Source organism: Ictalurus furcatus, chromosome 10 (assembly GCF_023375685.1).
Source record: "Ictalurus furcatus strain D&B chromosome 10, Billie_1.0, whole genome shotgun sequence".
NCBI classification, from domain to species: domain Eukaryota; kingdom Metazoa; phylum Chordata; class Actinopteri; order Siluriformes; family Ictaluridae; genus Ictalurus; species Ictalurus furcatus.
Genome location: NC_071264.1, coordinates 13,995,343 through 14,016,980, shown reverse-complemented (window position 1 = coordinate 14,016,980; position 21,638 = coordinate 13,995,343). Strand labels below are relative to the sequence as shown.

Here is a 21,638-nt window from a genome sequence, read left to right as displayed (position 1 = left end):
CTCACTTCACTAACTCTTCCCAAACAGCCTTTTTGCTTGATGGTATTTTTAGACCTTGACTGGGATGTGTTTTTGATGGACACTACAAAGAACTTCTGCAAGTCACTCGTGATCAAAAGTAAATGTGTCTAAACATTATATGTAGTCGTGACGATTAATGACACGGACCATAAAGATGTTTTCTTTAAATTTATTACCTAAAAAAAGAAAATGTCCTATCACAAGTCACACTGAAATGTATTGCTTAAGAAAAAAATATATTTAGATACTTTCTTTTGTTGTTTTTTTTTTTTTAAACTTGATTATTTCCATTATATTCCACAAAAACAAAATCAGGGCACATGCCCTGTTTCACCTTCTCCCACTTTAAAAAAATGCACAAAGAAATACATAATTCACAGTTACCATTTTGGTTTTTATAAATTAATACAGTCACACATGTGCTACACCGGTCTATAGCTAGAACATTGTATTTTTGACTCTTGTTATTATCTTTAATTGTTGGCTACAAGAAAGAACAGGCAACTCAAAAGATGTGAACTTCAACATACTGGATTAGAAATGCCCCCCTCCCCGATCCAGACCCCTTCAACAGCCCAGTCTCGAGTTCATGTCAATTTTTTTTTTTGTTTTTTTGTTTTGTTTTGTTTTTTCATTTCACATATAGGTGAGGCACACACAGAGTATATTTCATAAAGATAAGGAAATTAAAATGCTTTTGGATGGGACATTTGTCCTTTGAAGTGTGAGGAGGAAGGAAGTGCATGTAGTAACTTGTCCTTAAAGGACACATCCATTAGGAGTCAGGGCACTTTGTTGCTGCAGCACTACAGCTGAACCTTCCTTATTAGTAATACCATTATTATTGTCGTCGAGTTTTTTTTCCTTTACATTTAATTTGTAAATTTGTTGCTTTTTTGCTTGTTGGTGGTAGGACAGATTAGGGCTTAAAGGACTTGTAAAATCAACAAAGTATGGAGCACACTAGTGAAATGTGAAGCCATTGCCATTACTTCCAGGTAGTGCTGAATATTTGCGAATAAAAAATAATACCAATAATTCTACCAGAGCTCATGATACCATTGCTGAAGGACCTGCTTCCCCCCCCCCTTTACCAGAGGGCAATATTTAAGGCACAGAAGCCTTGACATATTAGAGCCTCCACCTTCAAGAAATGAGAGTTGCCCAAATAATTGGAGGAAATTATGTTCTGACAAAAACACACACTCAAAATAGACAGCAACAACAACAAAAAAATCCCCATCAAGTCCCCCAGTCCCTAAGTGTATGTCAGTGATAGTTAAGGCCACTTGAAAAAAAAATAAAGAAAAAAAAAGAAGAGAAAAAAAGAAAAAGACTAGGATCCATTCAGGCAGGTAATCTCATTGCAAACTCGGTGAGTGCAACAGTGGTCTTCTTTTCACTTTTGTTTTTTTATTCTTGACTATAGTTGAGTCAGTAGGGGTAGACGCTGGTCCAACATCGTTGTGGCTCCTAGGGTTTGTTGGCTATTTAGGGGCTCATTTTTGCTGGGTTGCTAAAAATGTTCATTTGCTCCAAGGTCATCGCAGTCCAGGAATGATCCATGAACACGGTGAAACAACAAAAAGAGTCCTGCCCTGGGGTTTTGGTTTGCCACTGATATGTAACGTCGTCATTTCTAATGAGCAAAACCCAAGCAACTTTCTCTTTTTCTTCTTCTTTTTAATTAGAAATTCATTCATGCATTTTTTTTCCTTTTAAGCACCTGTGTTCATACATATATAATATTTATTATTATTTATTTTGGGTTTTTTTTTTTTTTTTTTTTTACAAAAAATGAGCCTAATTGACACATTTGCATGCAAAGTAAAGTCCCGTGTAGCAGCAGACCTGTGAAAGGTCTGTGGAAGGCCTAATTGGATGTTAGTGCATCTACCCGTGGGGCACTATCGAGCAGGGGAAGATGGCGGCTGTAGGCCTATTGTTCTCCTCTTTCTCCCTCTAACAAGACAAAATGAAGGGCTTAAACAAGGGTAATTTAAGTAGGCGATCACTTAAGAGCAATTTGCAAAAGGTTTTCTCAAGAGACTACCATCACATAGACAAGACAGGAGACTTCTCAAGTGGAAGGATGGGCTCAAATGCTTTGAGGATATGTTAATCAGCAATTTTCTCATGAGTGCAGAGAGAAAAATAAGAGATTTTGCTGGACACTTTAGTGGTAAATGCATTAAGCAATGTAAAAGAAACTCTGGGTGTTTAGATAACTAGCCATGTCAGATTCCAACAGAACTCAATTAAATATGAAATCTGACCGTCTTTACAATTTGTCTTTTGCTTTCGTGGTTCCCTTTTTAAACTAGTCACTACACCAAGCTGCATTTCAAAAGCTTTGTGAGGCTCAACATGCACTGTACCATTTCTTGTATTGACCTTGTGTGTGGAAATCAAAGATATGTGCAAATAAATCCTCCTCATCCATAAGATTAGAAACCTGAATGGTATGTGGGTAATGCTACATATTTGTTTCAAAATAGTAAATTGATTAATAGTAATAAAAGCATAAACAAAAAACAAAATCATCCCCATTCAAGATCTGCTTCATGGCTCGTAAACTGTGAATGCCCCTGTGAGAAGAAAAGAAGGGGAAAAAAAAGAGAGAGAGAGAGAAACATGGGTTTTCTGGATTCATGGTAGCTGCATTTGCCCTGGATGGATTTCCACCGCTGTGTTCTCCTTGAGAAAGGAGGGGGAAAAAAGAAAATACCCTAAACCATTGAAGTCTGCTATGCTCCTTTCTTGCTTGTACTTCTCACGACAGTTTTTTTCAGTCCATTTTCGTAATCATAGGCTGACAGGGATACATGGTAAAGGTCAGTTTAACTTCCTTTGTGAAACAAGTCTGTTTGAAGGGAAGCGTGTGATGCTTTTGGGTTTTTTCTCAGTCAACACCAGCCTTATAGTCTCACATTATTCCTGTTCCTGTACATAAAAGCTAATTCTGTCGCCGCTCCTCAGTTAAGACGTTGATTCAGGCCATGATAAACTCGGACTTCATGTCGGCCTTGACGTCAGGTTTCCATACAGAGTCGTCGAAGTCCAGGTCGAGCGAGCCTTCGCTGGACATGCTGCTGTTGCTGTTGCTGCGTCCAGCCTTGCGATTGGGGAGCCACTGGTAGGGAGCACGGGAGTCCCTCCGAGCCTTCCGCCTTAGCCGCTTCTGCTGCATGAGCAGCTGCAGCCGCTCCACCTTACAGCGTGTTGCTCGGTTCTCCGTCTGCCTCAGTCGGTCACCTACAGAGAGAACAGAGAAGAAATTAGAGCCAGGTCCCTGCTGCACGTAGCATTACACTGCAATTTCTATTAGAACTCTTGTATGGAGTGAAACTACAAAGTGTGTACAGCACTAGATCAAAATGAACAGACTCAACCTTGAGTGATGAAGCTAATGTTCTTAAAAAAACCAACAATAATCTGTCTATGACTGTCTCTAAGCACACACACCTGCATTTGCTTGCAGTATCTGATCTCAGCACAAAGTGTTTAAGTGCATGGCTTTATGTCCTTTCTGACACCCTTCTCGCTCAACATCCAGAAGAATGTGACCTTGAGATTTCCAAGGACAAAACTGAGCTACAGCTATAGTCAAAGTCACCAGGGAAAACAACACTTTGGCTAGATGCAAACACTCAAGTTCCACCAGTGTTTCTTTCACATGCAAATATATTCTATTGCTTATCAGTTCCAATCACTGGAGCCGCTCTAAATGCATTTTTCCCTTTTGATGTGACGATTGGTCAAGAAAACCCTGGAGTTTTCACTTCTACAAGCATCAGACCACACTATACCGCTCAGCTTTAATTTAATTTATAAATATATTCAGAAGGAGGGAAAGGAAAAAGGAACCGCAATCTATTAGCTAGCTCCATTAGGATCTCTTCCAGAATTAAATAATGAAATAACAGGCTAGAATGTCAATAACCCAACGCACAAACCATCTTTCATTGCTCCACACATACAGACACACCACCAGCAGCAGCAGCAGCTTTTAACATGGATCGATGGCAAATTAAAAAGACCTATTGATTAAACCTTAGCTCTAGTGCAGCAATCCATCTCCAGGCGAGGACACGGCTATTGGCTTTCAATAGAAAATGCAAGCGAATGGAAATTGTAAGCGAAGTAGACCAGTCCCCCCTTCCTTTCCCTAGCCTAAGCTCATTGAGCGAGTGATCACTCGCCTAGCTCCCCCTGAGTAAAGAGACACCCCCATCTGCTGTAAGAAAACAGGGGGACTATAGGGAGGCCCACATTCGGGCATTATACCTCTATGGAATGGGGATGTGTTGAGGCACTCAATTCCATCTGCTTCCCCTGCCAATGTAAAAATGAAAGGAGATGTTTCTTTGTGTACTTTATTAGCCTTTCTTCTTATGCTGGGGGATATTACTAAAACTGACTTGCCTGATATAAACAACAACAGCATTTTTCATATCAGGTTGCTTTCTGACCAAAATGAGCTGCGTGCATGTACAGATCATGAGCACGGCAGCTTGTTCAGTCTGTCTGTATGCTTCGTATATGTGTGATACATCAGCTAGTACTTCCCCAGAGTTAGAAGTTGAACTGACTCTCTCCTTCACATGTCCTCTTGAGCAGTCCCAAAGCTGCTGAATACACAAATGTAGGGCAGCCACCCTCACCTTCATAGTTCTTTATGATGAGCACAGGGTATCAGAGCTGGAAAAAGCTCACATAAAATCTGCAGGTAAGCTGGTTTGCTCCGGTTAAAAAACAAAACAAAACAAAAATGTAGACGCTCATTAGGAGCTTGGAGCACAGCATGGCACTGCACACGTAATGCACTGCATATACAATGTGCTCAAAGGATATGAAGAGACCAGGCAAAGCTGTTTTTAGTTTTGTTTTGTTTCTCCTTTGTGAGAATCAGCACCATTTCCCCACATATGGCCAATGGAGCCATGGATGCCCTCCTGAACGGCAAGAACCTGGCACAAGCATGTGGCTGCTCGCTTAGGGAAATGTAAAAAGAAGCTGGACTTAACCTGCATGTTATTCTCTTGCTAACATGCCCTCGGCATGTTTGCATGCCGAAAGCAGTGGCCTGATGGGGGACTCTAGTCTCTGTTTATGGCAGTGGGGTTATTATTAGGCTGTGGCTGGGAGCCATCCTGCAGTGCTTCCTGACATGAGTGCAAAGAGGGAGAGATGAAGCGAGAGCCTCAGGGAGAAAGGCCAGGCATCAGGGGTGGGGGCTGGGAGTAAAAGCAGGGATACACTGAGAACAAAGGCAGGAGAGTGCAGTGAAAATGCCCTCTTTCCTTCAGTGGTTTCTGCTTTTAAGGCTCCGTCCTTTACGAAGACCCCGGCATAATGCATGTACACGTGCACTTGGGACTTGGGGGCAGAAATGGAATGGAGAATTTTTTTTGCCTTTAGTAATCGTGAATGAACAGAGAACGGCACTGATGAGGGAGACAAGGGGCTGAGTAAACAGAATTCCATCTCCTCCATGCTCACCCTCCCCATGCTCCCCCCTTCCCTAAGCCCATAACCCAAAGCTGTGTTGTTTCCATGCGAGATGCATGCTGCAGTGTCCTCAATCACATGCAGTGCGCTCATGGCACCCAAGGGTTTGCGGCCCAAATCCTGCAGAAGTGGGGGAGGACGAGAGGACAAAACAGCACAGGCTTCATGCTGTGCAGCTGTTCAGCCCAAACACGACATATACACCTGGCCTTCCTCTCCGTTCCCCAACCCCCACTTCCACCCACACTCCTCCCCCAAAACAGTGCCGCAAGAGGGGCATCCGAGGGACATAGAAAAAAAAGCAAAATGAGAACGAGTTCAAGGGGCTGGAAAATATTACAGCGAAAAGCCGTAGAATTTCTAAACAGTGTGCCAGCATCGCTTTTTTTAAGAACAGACTCTGGGTTGCTTTGTGTATCCGGGAAAAGAGGTTTATGCATGAGAATGTATTGATCGCTGTATCGAGGGAGGAGGATTTAGCCCAGGCCCTCATGCAGATGTAAGGGAGGAGAACAGAATGAAAATGGAAAGACAAGGCAGGGGGAGGGTGGAGAAGGAGAAAGTGAGACCGACACACACACACACACACACACACACACACACACACACACACAGAGAGAGAAAGAGAGAGAGAGAGAGAGAGAGAGAGAGAGATCAGTGTAGGAACTGGCTTATTTGTGGGCATTTGGTCAGTTATGGAAGACTTGAGTGGCAGCCAGTGGTGAGCCTTGCCTAGTCAAGTAGTCCATACTACTAAGGTTGAGCATCTCCACTGGACTCTCCCCAGTAATCAGCTTAATGATCAGTGGTCATCATTTTTTGTATTCTTAGAAAAAAAGACCTGTTATCTACTATGCTATAGTTTTCATCAAGGGGATATTTATCAGCAGCTGGTATAACTTACCCAGCTTTTCACCAATTCCAAGATGATCTGATGGCATATCATGATAATCCAATATATTTTTTTTTATACAATACGTACCTCTCATTTAATCCAGTGTAGTAACTGTCAATCCCCACTAGCTAGTCCTTCACTCTTGTATGACAGCAACTGCTGCATATGCAACATTAAAAAACAGTTGAATGCACTATGGGAAAGTGTTAACTGCCCTTACATGAACTGACAGATTGGCTAGTGTGATCATCAGAGAACAGAGGAATCTCAACTAGAGAACAGGTCCAATTATTTTCTGTGGATGGCTACGAAATCACTACGATTCATACTTGATCTCTCTACGGCATTCAGGAGCAAAACCAAGGCTACTCAAATGGGAATTGAAGCTTTGTTACTTGCCAAAAAATAAAAAAATCCTATAGACTAGGCTCATCCACACATCCTATTAACGGCTGTACCCAGCTGTGCTCTGAAATCAGCGGGTTTCGCTGTTCCATGTTCCAGCTGCAGCATGTTCCTAGAGCGCTGGGAGACTAGCCAGCTCAGCCTCAGGGTGAACACAAGCTCAGACTGGCTATACTGCAGAGGGCAGCCATTGTGATCGGCCATCTGGAGCTCTAACCAAGGGAGCAGGGAGCCCCTCCATCTTCGTCCCCTCTTGGATGTGATGCCATCAACGACCCCACAGGGAGCCAGCATCTAAAATAACTGTTATTTGCATATGGGGAGCAATAAAGGGCATTAGACAGTGGTTCTATACAACCATGCCCAACAGTCGAGCTCAGTTACAGCCTCACAGCAGCAAACAGGCAGCCTGGGGGGCTTCTTATACACTTACCATTGGCAGAGCTGCGCCAGGGAATGAATTATTGAGTGGTGTGTAGGTCAGAGCTCCATAGTGACCGAGAAAGAGGCCTGGGGCACTCAATCGAGCAGAAAGAGATCTGCAAAAGTGGTAAGCAGGTCTCTGGGAGAGAGAAGCCACAGCTCTGTTTAAACAAGGGGAAGGCCGAGGACAAAGAGAGCAGAGATTGTGACATTTCACGTGCTGCGGAATGTACACAGGAGCCGGCAGCATTTGCTTTTGGGTGGATTAAAGGAGTGACTTGAGGAATTTGAGTGGTCCCCGCCCTAGTTTCCCTCTCTTTTGCACTCTCTCACTCTTTCTCTGAAGTGCAACTCCACCCAGTCTTCCCAAACCCAAACTAAACTAACCTGAGCTGACAGATAGGGAGGGGAGAAGAAAGCATTCCTCCCCCAGCACCCTGCACACTCTACCCAGTTTCAGACCCAATCTGATCCCCTTTTAATCCCTCTGTTGAACTTAGTGGCCAAGGAATATAGGAGCTAAATTCTTGTGTTAATCTTCTAGCTTTCACTACACTCTGTCTTTTGTCCTTTTACTCTGTTTATTTCTTCAGTTGTTATTTGTTTCCATTTTCTTTTCCTTCCTCCATTAAATGTGTTACTTGAATAGGACTGTTCGGTTGAGCTATTTAGACACACTGGCGAAATTGAATAGCAGGCCTATGCTGGGCTGGGAGCACAGAGACCCCACTGAGCTCAGGGAACCCACTCTGCTTCCAACCGAAAAGCCCTCTCCATGGGTAACCTTCCCCCTCCTGGGGTTCAGTATCTAGTTTAACCCCATTGATGACCCCTTCACGCCGAGCATACGCAGTCAAAGATCGAATCTAGGCTCAAGGGATCTTTATTGACACACAGACTAAAGAAGTGGAAGCCTCATGGAGACAGCACAATTATGTGACATTTCCAGGCACAGGATTTACCCAGAAGCCATGGAACAAACTGAGGTGTGTGTCTCCCAGGTTAATCTATAAGCTTAGTAGAAGCACATGTCTGTGTAGACCCTAAAGGTTGTAAAGCATGTTGGTCAAGAGGTGCTAAAAAAGTTCACCTGCTTCCTTCAGCTCCTCAAATCAGACAAGGATAACAGAAGTGAACAAAGACAGTGGGCAGCCCTGTCCTGAAGCATAGAGGAAGTGCCAATTAGTTGGTATGCATTCGCTGCCCGGATATAAACGATTTTTATGAATGGGCTCTTGGTACATTTCCCCCCTCCTGCAGACCTCTGAATACAATGAGCATTCTCTCAGAGCTCATGTGTCTTGTATAAATCTCTCTATTTAAAGGCCAAAAGAAAAACAAGGCGTCATTGAGGAGGCCTGGCTCGCAGCGCCTGGATGGTTTTTACAGATGGAGCCCAAGTGCTGGCCTGCCAGAGTGGAAACAGTAGGAAGGCCCATTGACTGGAAATGTGGGAGTGGAACAAAGAAAGGCTGATGATGGAAGCAGGGGGTGAGTGCACAGAGCACGCACAGATAATCTATACATTATCTTAGAGGAAAGGAAGACTCAAAACCCCATCTAAAGAATTTTTTTTTTGCAAAATCACAATATTTCTCAGATAATAGTGTTCATTCTTCACAGAGTTAATAAAAAGGGCTGGCATTAACAGACTATTTCTTCATCCAAAAGCTCAGCTCGTTCTTTCTACCTGCCACACGCCTGTGAAACCTATCTTAGCTAACCATCTCCTGCACCCACCCTCCCCCAATCATTCTCTCCTAGAGGAAAGCTGACACCATCAGCACACAGAGACAAAGCCAGACGTGCTGCTACTGCCAGAATGCAACCACTGATGCCTGACAGAACAAGCCTGCTGAGAAAGGCAGTGGAATCCCTAGACAGCACAGTCTTTTCACCTCACTCTACTCCCTTACTTCTTTATTGTCTACAGTACCACCAACACTATCTTTCAGTATCACACCATTTCATTACACTGAAACAGTGCCACACTCCAATTCTCTTCAGCAGATTCCAAGTGTCATCCTGCTTTTCTTTTTTAAGAAGGAACATATACTATGCTAAGGTGCTGTTACTCACCAGGAGGTTTGCACATTCGAACCTGGCTCTGGCACTGCACCAGTGGGTGGAGAGGTGCCTGGCTCACAGACGGCACAGAGGTAGCTTTGGAGGAGAGGCTGGCGAGCTCGGCAGTGGCTGGGGGTGAAGGCGGTGGCGAGGGAGCTGGAGATGTCGCACCACCACACTGTGTCTGATAGCGGAGCTGTGTGAGAGAGGCGGGCATGCCCTGGTAGTGGCGTGTGGCGCTCAGGAGGTCATTCAAGATCTGCAAAATGGTGCTGATGTCACGCCGCGGCCGCCCGCTGCTGTCCTGACAGTTTGGATGCAAAGTGCCTACAGGGGCAGGAGGAAAGTAGATGGTTAAATGCCTAAATGAAAAAAATATATAGTAGAAAGATACGCCAATTTACTCTGCGGTAACTGTTGTGAATACCTGAAAACGTCCCAGAGAAGACTCCAGGAGCATGGTTGACAAAGCTTTCGATGATAGCACCTGGTTTACGAGAACGTGACGGTGCACTGCAGTTGCCTGTTGCCTTTGTGGTGCAATTTGCCTACAGGGTACATGGATAAATGGTAAAAAGTCTGCTGGGATGTTAATTTAATGATTCATTTTTGGATTTGGATGGATTGACTCTTACCTCTGGACAAGGGCCAGCAGGGCTAGAGCTGCTGGCGGAGCTCTGACAAGCCGACAGCGGCTGCTGTGAACGGAAGATCCCTTCGGGGAGATGTGAGGAGCGGATAGGGGTACTGCAGTGCCTGGACGTTGAGGTGGGATACATAGGGGGCATAGAGTGGCCAGAAGGAGTAGAGGGAAAAGGTGTAGGGCTCACAGGGCTGGGTGGAAGCGTTGTTTGTGGATGGTGTGGGTTTGTGTGTTGGTGTTGGTGGGGGTTGTGAGAAACCCGGTTCTGGGTGCCAGTGATTGCTGCAGCACCTGCTGAATGTCCTGTTGTACCATCAGAGCTACTACGTGTGATGAGATGCCGGTGCTGCGACTGCTGATTGCCCGAGTGCTGTGCTGCCAACTGCAGCTGGACAAACATCATGTGATCGCCCACGCGCAGGGCCAGGGTCAGAGGAGAGCGGCCAGACAGGAAGTCACTGACCTATAAGCAGGAAACGGGGGGGGGGGGGGGTTTAGAGAAAAGGGAGGATTTAGGAAGGTCCCCATGCACAGACACTCAGGTCAAGTGATTTTGGCAAAAAGTCTCAATGAATGCAAAATTGCGCACATTGTTTTAGGCAATAAAGTGCAATTATGTTGAAGTGCATGCACACTGACACACACAAATACTCCCTCATTGCTGAACTGACCATTCAGTACACCCACAAAGGACCAAATTCTGTCTGGCCTTGGGCCTTGAAAACCCACCACAGAAACAGGATGCAGACCCACTTGCCTAGCAGCCACATAATGGACAATTGTTTGAGGGCTCAGAGTGGAAGTGGAAACCTTGCCCATTTTAGGAGTGCCCAGAAAGGAAAACGGGGCCAAGCCTGGGGGCTTTGACCCCTACAAATCTGGAAGAGAAATACACAGGGCTTGTCTGGACTTGGCTCTTTAAGCATACTCCTAACTTCCTCTCATCTCATCTTAGCCCTTGAAATGCCTCTGTAACAGTTGCTACTTATTGGATAAGTACAAGGTTTTTTTTCCCCTCAAAGACTTTCTTTTTCCTACTTAATTGGATTCAGATTAATTATTTTGAGTAAACCCTCAAATCTTGCTATTAAAAGTAATGTACAATTTTATTATTTTTTTTTTAACATCAAAAGAAAAGAACCCAGTTTGCAGGTGTAAAGGAACTACAACTTTGCTGTATAAAAACAGTTTGTAGACCTGCTGTTAACCTTCATTTTCACTGGGGTCTTCCCACCATCATGTTCCTCCCTCACCTATTTTGTGGTACTACTTTTTTCCAGCAACAATACACACCTGACAGCTCAATGAGCCTTTTCTGGACCTTTCCAAACCTAAGCATTGTGACAGAATGCCTCTCATTGCATCTTCATCATTGCCTACAATTGTGGATCTGCAGTATCTGATTATATCTGCACAATTACTTTATTACTTGAAATGAATAATATTTTGCACATTAATATGTTTAGCTTTGAAGTTTGAGATCTGTGGGAAACTCCATGCAAAGGTCACTAATGAGTCACCCCAGGTGGTGGGCAGGGAGGACCCGTGCACTGATTGACAGCTGTCAGGCAAACACTGATGGTAATTTGCATCAACCTACACAGCTCAGGCACTTGAAAGAAGTCCCTGCAAAAGCTGTATGAGTAACTTATTATGTGGTGAGAGGCAAAGGGCCTGCACTTCAACCGTGTGGCTACATCACGGAGGCTGTGGTGTGAAACCCACTAGGCGCTGCATGTTTTGGGACTGTTAATCGGCAAGTTGGACTGCCAGACCCCACATTACCCCTACAGATCGGTCCCCACTGAGCCAAAGAGTCTCACTGACTCATACGCCATCCATCTACGCTACCCACATAATAAGAGAGTGCACAAACATTGAGCAACCAGAAAAAGTGGTCCTAGGAAACGAGGACAAGCTGCAGATGGCAGAGAGATTTAGCTTGACTCAAGCAGCCTGTGAATACCTTACCTACCACGTGCTTACATTTTACAACAACAAATCTTTCTCTTACAACGACATAACTTTGCAGCGATTTTTTTTTTTACTGTTATCTTGTACCCTGATATTAAAACTGTTAAAGACCACAGATGTTTTCCACATGAAGGGTAAGCACCAAGGGATGGAAAAAGGAAGTAAAAGATATTAGTAGTCCATTATGGACTGTGTGCAATAGCCATCTCAAAATTATCTTAGTCAGCTACCAGACCAAAAAAAAAAAAAAAAGATGAACACACATGACCCGTGGCTAGAAATACAGAATGTCTTTTCAGTTAGAAAGGTTAGAAAAAACAGCTTTGTTTTCGTGGGTGTAACGTGTGCTGGCCTGCAGTTTAGAACACCTGAAAACGGTTTTCAAACGTGACTAGACATTTCTGTTCAAATATGCCTCGGTGTTTTAAAGGCCATTAACTTTTGAGCTTGTGATCAGATTTCTGATCAGGCTATGATGGCGTATTCTCAAATGTCTTTGAAGTCGCTTGACCTTCAAATTGAGCACCAATCTTGCTTATTCTGCCCTCCCCCATCTTTTGTTTTTTCAGAAGGCCAGGTTAATACAAGGTTGGACTGTAATCTGGTTGCAATGAAGTACATCCAATAATCAAGTACTTGCATGAAACATGGTTTAAGAGGTTCATCTTTTTTCTTTTTTTAAACCAGTCATCACTTGTCTGCTTTGTTTGGTTTCAGTGGCATTTTGCACTGCATTGGGCCGCCGTTGCTATGCAGTGAAGGGGGAGCAAAGGACAGAAAAAGAAAAGATGCAAGTGGCCTGGATGGGGGAGAGACACTGGGTTGAGAGAGTGGGGGCTGGGTGGCAGCAGCGTTGAGAAGCTGTTCAGCGCTGATGAAATATTCAGTGATATCCAGCCTAGGACTCTTCGTTCTCCCCCTTCCTCAAATTCAGAAGTTGGCAGTGTTATGTATCAGGGTCATTTCTCATACAGCACACAGCCCAAACACTAGAGGATAAATATAAAACAAAGGTTTCATTTTCCACAGTACAGGGATGTCCATATATGGTGAAACGGGTTAGATCACAAAGTTGTTGCATCCTGTCATAGGACTAGGTCAGTGCAGAAAGAACAAAAACTCTAAGCACAGACGGGCAGGTTTTGATTGCTACAGAGTTCTATTCATACACAAACAGACCCAGTGGGTCAGAATGAAATAACAAGGCCCTGTAAAGCAATCGATAGCTTGCATTCTCAAAATCCTGGAAAAAAAGCCATGCTTAAACGGTCTGACTGAGGGGATGCTGACCTGCTCAAGGTCTCACTTGGGGGTTGGGGGAGGGAGGGTTGTTGGTGGTGGTGGTGTTATGGTTTGCATTTGGGTCGGACCAGGGGGTGACAGCTGGATTTGATCAGCTAAATGATTACAAAATCCAGAGTGGCATGCCTGATGGGCTGCCTGCTAAAGCTTCTGTCATCTCCCATCGTTTCTATATCTCATCTGAAGCCAACAATCAAATTGCTTTGAGGTTTTTCAAGGGCTACAAAGGAGCAATCCACTCAGACTTTGCTCTGTGCTCCTGCTGCGTCCTCTCTTTCCCTCCATCTCCCTCCCCCGTGTTCTGCCTTCTGATCAGAAATATGCACTGTGAAGTCTCAACACCTTCTGAGTCAGATGGAATTGGCTAAAGATGGGTGAGAGACACTGCTCTAAGAGACTTTAATTTGACATATCCATAATAGTGAGGCACGGCTGTATTTCATAGCACAAATTTTCCCATCTAGATGACAAGCTTATTTTGATTATGCAGCCAGAATAAAATGTTGTATGCTTCAATTCAAGGAATTGCATCATTACAAAGAAAAGGGAGATGAAGTCAGTCAAATTCTTTGAATTGAAGCATGGTGTCATCCTATATACTACACAATGTAAATGTTGACATTTATGATGAAGCCTGTGTAATTTTAATCACCATACAGTCCAGAAGGACTGTGTTGCAAGAAGCCTTTGTGTCCACCTCCCTATTTTTATCTCCAGCCAACATGCAGTGTTGTGAGTCACCGCTGTCCTTCCTGGTAATTTCATATGAACTCCACTAGGACACAAGTGACGGGTTTCAAAAAGCCATTTCTCAGTACATGCTTATCTGTCTCTTCTGACCCTTCTCCCGTCTCAGCCCGGGGGAGAGGGCTGTGGGTGGGAATGACAGGAATGGTGACAGAGAGAGTGACTCTCCCTATATTGTTAGATCTGTCCGCTTTCAGACACAATGGCAAATGCTCTGGCTTGTTCTGGATCTGCTCTGAAGATGGACAGTGGGTGTTGCCAATGCTGCTGGTTATGACGAAAAAACTTCTAAGATAACACCGAGATGGACAGGATGTGCTGATATTAGAGGAACAAACTGCACTGTTATGCGCAAAAGAGCGAAAGACATTGCCACATCCAAGGGCAGGCTAGTAAAGAGACTCACAAATAGGGGACCAGCTTGAGGGAATAAGACACTGGTAGGCTGGCTGCGATAGTCAGTGTTCCCGGTGTTACGTGGTGTTTGGCTGTACACCGATTACATCACTAGTCCACCACGGCGTCAGATTTCATTTATCACATGGCGAGAGTGAGGCGAGCTGACTGACAAGATGATAGCAGAAGATTTGGTTTCAAAAGTGCTATGTTTAATATAAGAGAGTTTTGGAAGTGAGTAATTTGAAAGCAAAAGTGAAATGCGTAGGGCTGCATCCCCACCCCCATGATACCAGTATTACCGGTGTTGTCGCCTGTCAATTAGCCGCTGGGAAAATTTGCTCACCACTACATCCCTAGACACTGGTCATTATTCCAGCAGAGTGTCAGTGATACCTAAAGTCAACCACATTAAAACATTTATGTGCTTGCTTTCAGATCTCTTGAGAAAACCGTTTTTATCTTCTGGTACCCGTAGATTGACTGTATGGTTAAATTAAGTGGAAAACGTGCACAGGGAAAGATGAAAAGTGCTGGTTTGAATTAATGAAAATGATGTGCTACATGTTTCAGTCTCAGATTTCCTTTTCCTTCTATTTAACGATGGTGAGCAGGGAGAAAACCTCAAGATGTCAATGGGACATGAAAAACCAACACAGCCTCAAATTACAGGGCTGGAGTAACAAGGGAGAAGTACTATTCCAATAACTGGAAGTCTTCCTTTTCCATGAAGCATATTCTATCTGATTGCATGGAATGCAAATATAGATCATTCTCAAGAAGCTGCCTTAATGCTCTGTGGCTGAAGGCACTGGAATCCTGACACTGCTGTAAGGCACCTTGCCTACTGTATCTCGGAGCACATTTCCAAGCACATAACCTGATCTGATTTCACATACACACAAATCAACCATATAATTGGGTGGGTGGGTTTGACCCAGGGCTGCATCGTGAAATTGAATGCTGCTCAGGACTGAAATTAGGTGTCCAAATGTGTTCTAGGCAGAGCATGTATTTTCTTCCAAATGCTATTTGCACCAGCTGCTTATAGTCATGCAGTCATAAAAAGTGAATGCAACCACTATATTTTGCAGAAATGCCAGACCTCTATAAAAATAAAAGCCTCTGTGCAACTTTACCATTAAAATATATATAACCACAAGGCTTGTGCCTCTTTATTGAAGAAACTATGGGTTGGAGCACAGCTGCTTTCATGGCCATGCTTCTCTTTAGGAAACAGATGTAGTTGCTGTGAGAAGGCGTGCAGCTTGAGAAGAATGATGCACCCTGTAGTCAAACCCCAACATACACCACCTCATTCCCCCTTTCACAGATAAACTTGCTGTTCTAACGTCACTATCGGCTCTCCCTTTCTGTTAAAGCCAGGATCTCCAGAGAAAATATTAAGAACCTGCTGGAGACAGACTGTATTCATCAACAACACTGCACGTGATACCAAGCTGGCAGTCATTTGTTCAATACTATGATCTACAGGCTGTCTATACGATACAGTCCTATACAACCCTAAACTGCATGAAAGAAAAATATCGTATGTAGAAATAATAAAAGAATTATGCCTACAAATGCTAATTTCTTACGTAGCAACTTGACTAAGCATGTGGCTGTTAAAGAGGACCAGGTATTTTCGTAGAGCCTGCCTGGGCTTGCCTTAGCTCTGCCATGTTGCCAGGAAACTAAAGGGTGTTTCTTAAGATATGCATACTAAGCATGTGGAGGTCGCAAAGTTAACTGCATATGATAACGTCCTTTGCATCCTGTGCTTCAGGCCTAGCTTTGTGACTCATGCCAGATACAAAGACTCAAAATACCCCCAAGCACACCCATTTAGGATTGCACATACATAATCAACAACCGCATATAGGACACGTGTAATGCTTACCTGGGTTTCGGTCAGACTCTCCAAAGCCTGCATGACTGACTGCTCGGGTCTTGATGCTTGAGACTTAAAAGAAACACAAGTGGGAGTCATTCATTGTAAGTGCACTCAATTGTGCAAAATTAAATTGGTGTGAAAACGCCTAGCACTCGTTTACCATTAGACCCGCTTCGACTGTCGGTACAAGAGTTAACTTGCTCCCGTCTGTAATGCCCAAGTCATGAAGCTTCCCTGAACTCAGGCGCCTGGAAAGTACATAAACTCACATTAGCTTGCTTATTTTACTGGCAATTGAATAACATGAAAACAAAATGACCCTGCCTCCGTTTTATTAATTTCTTTTATATCGTTTATGCTATTAGAGGACAATGACACATCTGATGTAATGTGAGACAGACAGATAACACTATCAAACTATGACTGTAAGCTTATCAGCAAGTTAGTCATTCAAATATATTCATGTCCCTGCCAGGTAGTTTGTCACCATGCTTTATGGCTACAAAAGTAAAAGAACACCATCTTTGCAAAGTTATATATGGATGCATGACCAGGTTTGAAAGTACAGCTTGGTCATGGGTGATACTTTAACCACAAAGCCTAATTGATCTAATACAGCGTCTATCATAACACAATGCAGAAGGGCAACCCCACACGGCTAATGCACTCATGCATACGTGTGCTAGGGCTAAATGTTGCCTCTTACTGAGCAAAAGGGACACAGGACTTTGCCCAGAGGCACCTAAGCCATGTCGAAGCCAATAAACTGGGCCTTGGTTTTAAATAATGACGTAATTTGATGGTGATTGCCCATGGAGACTGTTAAATTGGCCCAATTCAAGGTGAAAACAATGCAACTGTTAGGAGTCATTTGCAAGTGACAAAGAGGCTCTCTTTCTTTCCCCTCCCAATTCTACCACCTTTGTGTTATTGTTAGGCAATCCCAGAAACTCGCCAAATTAACATCACCCCCCTTTTTAACATTATGGACGAATATTCTACCACATTATGAGGCTCTGTAGGACGCCTGTATTGTCTTGCTTGCACTTTAAAACGACTAAAATGACATGCACAAGCCTGTTAAGGAGATGCAACTTCTATAAAGTCTAGTAATGCAAATAAAGGTCACATTATATGCTCATCCAGTACTAATCTGAGAGAATGCAAACATTGAGACATTTGCCACGAAAGTCAGCACTTCTAGATGAAGGTAATGCACAAACTACAAAAACACAATAATAACGAAGAATCCAAGTCTGACTGGCACAAGAGGCATAATCATGACCAACAAGCTACACGACTCTAGTGCAGCTGCATGCAAAAATCGCAGCTGACCTATTGACCTCTTGCACAAACCAGATTAAACATGGCTATTATGACTATTATTGTTAGACAGAAGCAGCGATACTCACGTCTCTTTGTGCAGAAGCGCAAGTCTCTCTTTGGGCACCTTGAGCCTCTGAGACAGCCTCCTTTTGAGCCCTTCCACGGTCTCCTCGGCGGGGAGGCAGAGCTCGAAGCGCGTGCCCGTAGTGGAGTGGATGTGCAGGTTCATCGGGGGCGCGCTCGGCTGCGGGTCCATTCGAGAGCCTGCGACGCGTGCAGAACAGAAAGCGGTCAGTCGGTTTCGTTGAGTTTTTTCCACAGGATGAAAACGCTGTCTTTCCTTGTTTTTGTTTAGTCCCGATACGAGCCAAGTGGCAATATATTCCCAGAAAGGCGTTGGGACGCGGACGTACAAAAACCGGTTAATTCCTATGTGAGGTCCGCGCGAGGCTATCCGGAGCTTTAAAGAGGGCACGCGGAGGGGATTTAAACGGTTAGGCTACCCATGCACAACAAACAAATCCCTTCAAACACAACACGCACTTGTTTACTCCGCTGCTATGTCGTTTTGGATAAAGAGTGCGGGTAGATTTAGTTTTCTGCAGACGAGCGTAAAACCGTAAAATTACTCTCTCCGCCTGCAGCTCGCTCCTCGCGTTTAACGGAGCGTCGCGTTACTGCGCCGTGCTGCTCTGCGCTGTACCGCCGTGCTACGATTACACCTACCTATCACAGGCGGTCCCAACGAAAGACGTCATAGAGCTCAACCAATCACGACGAGACTTTAACACCCACGTGTCCAACACACCCCACCCCCTTTCTCTGCCCAACGACTTTTTTTCCTCATTGAGGAAGAATCCTGGCTAAGTGGGCGAGGCTTAATCGCCTTAGCAACGCACACTCCGCCCACTCCGCGATTCTAAAGCCATTCATAACAGTTAAACTGCTGCGAAAACAAAAAGAAACCCAGCACAACCTCGTTTCGGTGCTATTCATAACCATTTAGGTGGATATCGTGCCAAAATACATGCAGCCCACCCTACTGCTAATTACTTGTAACAGGTTAACTGTGTAGTTTCAGTTAGCATGCTAATATCGCCCGTCTATAGATACAATATAGAATAAACCAGTAATAAGAGACAGCGTTTGTCCGTGTCCAATAATTCTGCCACAAATATCGCAACAATTATTTATTTTAAGGAAATCCGCCCTTTTCTAAAGGACTCAGTGTTATAGATTAAAAGGGGACGCAAATGACTGACGTCACTCATCATCATATCTAGGGTTTGTTCACTTTATAGGCAAACCACGAATGACGTCACTGATCAAGTCTAACCTCTCAAAAATGCGATATTACTTTTACGGGGAGCCAGAAAATGAGAGAGAATGTTATTTTATTTCTTTGATTTTATTTTCGAGACAATAAGCGACATATCCAAAAACACTCCAACCCTATTAATTCGACGTTTTAGAGATGTTCTGCTACAACAGACGTCCCCCATCTATCAAATGACTACATAGATATAGGTGCAGACTGCTCTGCTGGAGCATTCCCGTAGTGTCTGAGCTTCTACGAAACTAAAATAGATACTCGATCGCCTACCAGTGGTGAGCGGAGGCATAAATAATTCAGCTTTCATTCCCAAATGCCTTTCTATTGAACATACAGTACACTACAAATGCAGTAGAATGCGGGTATTTGATACTCTATACAGTGGAGTATAAAGTCATTGGGCTTTAGCCATGGTCTCTCTCTCTCTCTCTCTCACTCTCTCTCTCTCTCTCTCTCTCTCACACACACACACACACACACACTATACTAAATATAAACTGATGTCAGTGGTTCTGCGTCTATTCGCTGAGCTCGGATACATAGTATGAACAGGAAACTACACGCAGGTTTACTATGCTTCGTCATATTTAAATGAGAGTGTTTACGCCACAGATGTCGCTATGTAGATTGGTGAGATAAGAACATAACACACTCAGAGATAAAGGTACCAAACTATACTGTACTGTAGGTTATTCAAGGGTTTTGAACCATTATTGACTAGGTTATCTTTTACCTTAGAAGGCGCATGACTATCTTTAAGCTACATCAGTGCTGCTTAAAGGTGCCATACTCACATTTTCTTCCTAAAGGTACAAAGGACCCAAAGACACTCCAGCGACAAGGAAGAGTACAGTTAAATTCTAATTATAGAAGTGTTGGTGTGGGTTAATTATTATTATTATTATTATTATTATTATTATTATTATTATTATTATTATTATTATTATTAAGGAACTCTGATGTATCTTGAATGTAATCCACGTGCATTTCCTTAGGTAAATGATACACAATAAATGTCCCGAACCCTTGATGTATCCTTGCTGGTACCAACCCAACGACGGGGAAAAGTACAGTTTGGTACCAGTTCAGGAAAACTCAAGCTTAGATGATCCTAATCTACGATCTTCATGGCACTAACATCACCAGAACATTTTATTAGGATCCCATCCCATTTCTCTTCCAAACAAAATCATCCTGCAAAAAAAAAAAGATTGAGATCATCCCGATAGCCTCTTGCATTCGGGGTTTTCACCACCACATCGGTTTCAGCCGCGTAAATATAACACTAGAGTCCAGATGCGCGTCCAGCTGTGAGACGGACATTTAAACTTACCGATTATAGTGGCGAAAACCTCAAAGCTCCGCGATTCCTGAAGGTCCCCCGGTTTCGGCATGTATTGAGTAGGATCTGTGTTGTAATATATACTAATCCACGATCTTATATCCTATTAATATAACCACACTTATATATCCAAAAACCTGCGTGATCTTATAATTCAACACCTATGAGCTGTTTATGAGCAGTTATAGTCCTCTGAAAGCAGTACCAGTAGACGCCGGTATTCCGGTCCTGTTCCTACGTGACCGCTTTGCTTAGTCTATTTATAAGGTCCTGCGTTGAGGGAAGACCGATCACTACACAACCCACCCAGTTTTTCTTAATCCCACCCGTATTTCGATAAACCACGCCTCTGCTGGGTTAATGGTTTTAACGCATGGGGAGGAGTTTTCCGGAATATGGGTGGGTGAAAACAACGCCGCTACTACAGTGGGTGGAGAGGAACATGCAATTGCTGCAATGTCAACGTATGTTTTAAGGTAGACCACTTAAAGTATGTAGTAAGAAATAAACATATATTTATGACCGTATATGAAGAACTACGATACTTTGTTATAATAGGCCTAATATAATTCCTGTACTGTCTAATATAAGCACACGTGTCTTATTGTTTTGGAAATCAGAAACTACTAAATAGCGCTGCCTTAAGAGGAAGCCTATTAAGCAAGGAAGGAGTCACCGGTAATGACGACATATTATGAAAAAAAAAAAAAAATCCAAGCAACCAGTGAGGCAAAACATATTGCCTGGATACGCGAGAACACAGACAAAACAGCGGCTCATCTTTGTTTATTATTGTGTGTGCGCATTATACATCTTATAAATATATACCAGATGATCATTTAAAGATGAATTTTAGTAGAACTTCAGTAATGTCCTTGCCAACGGACACAAATTCCCAGACATGACAAAATAAGGAACGTGTCGTTAAACGTCACACCACGTTTTTGGGCGTCATCGCCATTTTAAGAGAATTACAACAGTTTTCTGTTACGTCCGTTATATTCAACACGTCGCTATTCTAGATTTCTGTATAATTTTTTTTAGAGTCAAAGCAAATAATAGTTATTCCTTATCATTAAGTAAAATAGACTCCATTTCAGGCTATACAAGACATATATATATATATATATATATATATATATATATATATATATATATATATATATGTGTGTGTGTGTGTGTGTGTATGTATGTATATATATATATAGTTATTCCTTATCATTATGTAAAATAGGCTCCATTTCAGGCTATACAAGACTATACAAATAGCTTTTTTTTATCAGCCAGTTTATCAGGTACCTTATAGCTTATTATCAGGTGCCTCTCACATGTAATTAGATGAACATACAGTATATATAT

General features: G+C 43.2%; 1 protein-coding gene across 1 annotated transcript; it reads right to left on the bottom strand.

Annotated features, from left to right (window-relative positions):
• Nucleotides 1–1,769: 1,769 nt before the first annotated feature.
• On the bottom strand, nt 1,770–20,612 carry midn (midnolin). The gene is made up of 8 exons (XM_053634554.1): nt 20,271–20,612; nt 17,691–17,868; nt 16,439–16,526; nt 16,285–16,347; nt 9,958–10,428; nt 9,750–9,870; nt 9,335–9,649; nt 1,770–3,276 (listed from the first exon to the last, which is right to left on the bottom strand). Exons 1-8 carry the CDS (start codon nt 20,329–20,331, stop codon nt 3,014–3,016), a joined length of 1,560 nt encoding a protein of 519 aa, XP_053490529.1. The 5' UTR covers nt 20,332–20,612; the 3' UTR covers nt 1,770–3,013.
• Between the last annotated feature and the right edge of the window lie 1,026 nt (nt 20,613–21,638).

Bases quoted from the DNA above. Each gene is read 5' to 3' on its own strand.
- midn (XM_053634554.1), bottom strand. From the start codon at position 20,331: ATGCCGAAACCGGGGGACCTTCAGGAATCGCGGAGCTTTGAGGTTTTC. The intron at 10,429-16,284 runs GTAAGCATTACA...TCCTGCTTATAG, and splicing joins AGAGTCTGACCGAAACCCAG to GTCAGTGACTTCCTGTCTGG. The intron at 3,277-9,334 runs GTGAGTAACAGC...TTCTCTCTGTAG, and splicing joins TCGAATGTGCAAACCTCCTG to GTGACCGACTGAGGCAGACG.